General features: G+C 37.0%; 1 protein-coding gene across 1 annotated transcript in view; it reads left to right on the forward strand.

Annotated features, from left to right (window-relative positions):
* Positions 1–1,446, forward strand: part of TAFA4 (TAFA chemokine like family member 4) — a gene marked incomplete at its 5' end in the record, with an annotated part of 10,355 nt that extends 8,909 nt beyond the window's left edge. The window contains one exon of the mRNA XM_010176907.2: positions 1,334–1,446. Within this exon, the coding sequence (XP_010175209.2) occupies positions 1,334–1,446 (113 nt within the window). The remainder of the gene's footprint in view (positions 1–1,333) is intronic.
* Between the last annotated feature and the right edge of the window lie 781 nt (positions 1,447–2,227).

A 2,227-nucleotide genomic window follows, 5' to 3' on the forward strand; every position in this document is an offset into this window, starting at 1 on the left:
TTTTTTTATTTTAAAAAATAACCAAATATTTGTCCAAACTGAGGCCAATCAACAAAATATGTAATGAGTACATTATTAAAACTTTACGCAGAGAGGACTATATGAACCGTCTTATCTGACTGTGAACAGTAGAACAAACCATACAGCAGCCTGTGTGTCTCAATGCTGGGATACTTAAATCAGAAAGACACAGCAAAACTCTTGTGGACAACTATAGAAAGTGTACACATACATTAAATTCTTCCAATTTAATAGTTGGCTTATGTCTAAAACACAAGAGTTGAGATCCATTCCCTATTAACTTTTTTTCGCTTTGTTACGTAGCGAAGATGATCTTATTATAATTTGAATTTCTAATCAATTTTTAAAGCTTGCTAAAACCCTGGGATCATTGCTGGTTGGGACAACAGCTTTCACAGGTTAATTATACACTGAAAGAAGAAATGCCACTTAATAAATTTTAAGTCTTCTCTCTTTTAATTTTGTGAAAATATTAAAGTAACTTGAAGTGATTGAAACACAGGAGACTCCTGATGCTACTCAGTATTTAGATGAATAGTTAGTAGCCGAGTGGGACAGTTAAAATGTGAAAAGCTGAAGAACTCAAACATCAGTTACCTCAGGGAAGGAAATAAGAATTCCTCTATGCTGAGTGTCTATTTAGTTCTGTAACACATCTAGACACTACAGAGCAGAGCTGACAAAGCTTTCCTCCTTGCATGCTGCCTGTTCTCATCCATTTCCAGGATGGGAAATCTGACATGACCCTCCTCACCAGGAAGCCAAACCCACTGGGTTTGTACACTGTGTGTGTGCATTAAGGCTTGCACGTGCACCCCTGAAGCACCTGAGTGTGTGGATGGTTGTAAGGAAAAGACACCGTGGGGTCCCGTGGGAGAAGAGCTACCTGGGAGTGGCTTCTGCTGCAAGAACAACTCATCCCCTCTGCAGACTGTGTTCTGTCTGTCTGATCCCCAGTTCCCTCACATAAGATGGTCTTTTGGGATGCGAGTCATACACTTGTGCTGTAGGCATTGAATCTGCAAATCATGCTAAGCAAAATAAAGTAGAAGGAGATTTCCATGAGATGTTGGTGTCAAATTTAATAGTAAATGGTCATTTCTTTATCTGCAAATCTACCTTATCTTATTGAATAACAGTGTAATTAACATTTGCATACACATTCTGTTTCTATGCAAGGTATATAGGTATGGCTGGGGCAAGTTTGTTCATGATGTATTAATATGTATATTTCCTTTGCAGCAAGAAAGCAACTGTTATCATCCTTGTTTGATTGATTCTGTGTAGGTAACCCTTTCTTCTTCTTTTGTAGGTAACACGGTAGCAAAGAATAAACCTGTGGGTCACCACCAAAACCATGGCATGGGCAACTGTTGCTTGGCTGTTTCACAGAGACCCTTTTTTGTGATGATGCTATTGACTTAATTCTTTGAACTTGCAAAATAATTCAGCAAAAAGGACAATACTTCTCCTTTCAACAGTGGCTGCAGTTCCTGAACCTGGATTTTGCTATACAGAATGGTACATTTTCATTTCACAAGAAAAACCAAGGACATTTGCTTCTGCCAGAAATGCACCTTGGATTCCCCAGAACCTGACACTTGGCAGGAATTTGTGGAAGCCCACACCTGAACTTCTGCAGTGCATCAAGGATAAGACTTTCTTAATGACACTAAGATATGTAAAATTGTTTTAAATGAGTTTAGGTCATGAATGTAACCTATGGGGTCATAGAAAAAAAATGCTTATGTTAAAACTGATACAGATGATCTTAAAGGTCTTTTCCAACCTAAATAATGCTATGGATTTGTCTGAGATATTTCTCACAATACAATACAACATAAAAATACAAAGCTGATCCAATGCTGAGTGAGTTGACAGGACATTGTTAGTAAATTATGTCTCAGTGTGTTTTCAGCTGTGATTTAGTAACTAACAGAGTGGTATGAAGGTGAAAAGATGGAACTTATAAATCAGTAGCAATTATTGTACGGCATACTTCGGTTATATCTCTGCAATTAAATTTATTTCTTTGATAGTTCTAGGTAGTTTAACTTTTACATTAATAAGTGATGGCAGCAAAGTATGAGGAAGAGATAAAATTTGAAAGTAGACACAGTTTTTTTTTGTCCTAAAATTAATCCATTCTCCAGGGGAATAGCAAAGTATACATATTCTGTGCCTCTTTGAATCTAGATATGGAAAA

Source organism: Antrostomus carolinensis, unplaced genomic scaffold (genome assembly GCF_000700745.2).
Source record: "Antrostomus carolinensis isolate BGI_N321 unplaced genomic scaffold, ASM70074v2 scaffold15871, whole genome shotgun sequence".
NCBI classification, from domain to species: domain Eukaryota; kingdom Metazoa; phylum Chordata; class Aves; order Caprimulgiformes; family Caprimulgidae; genus Antrostomus; species Antrostomus carolinensis.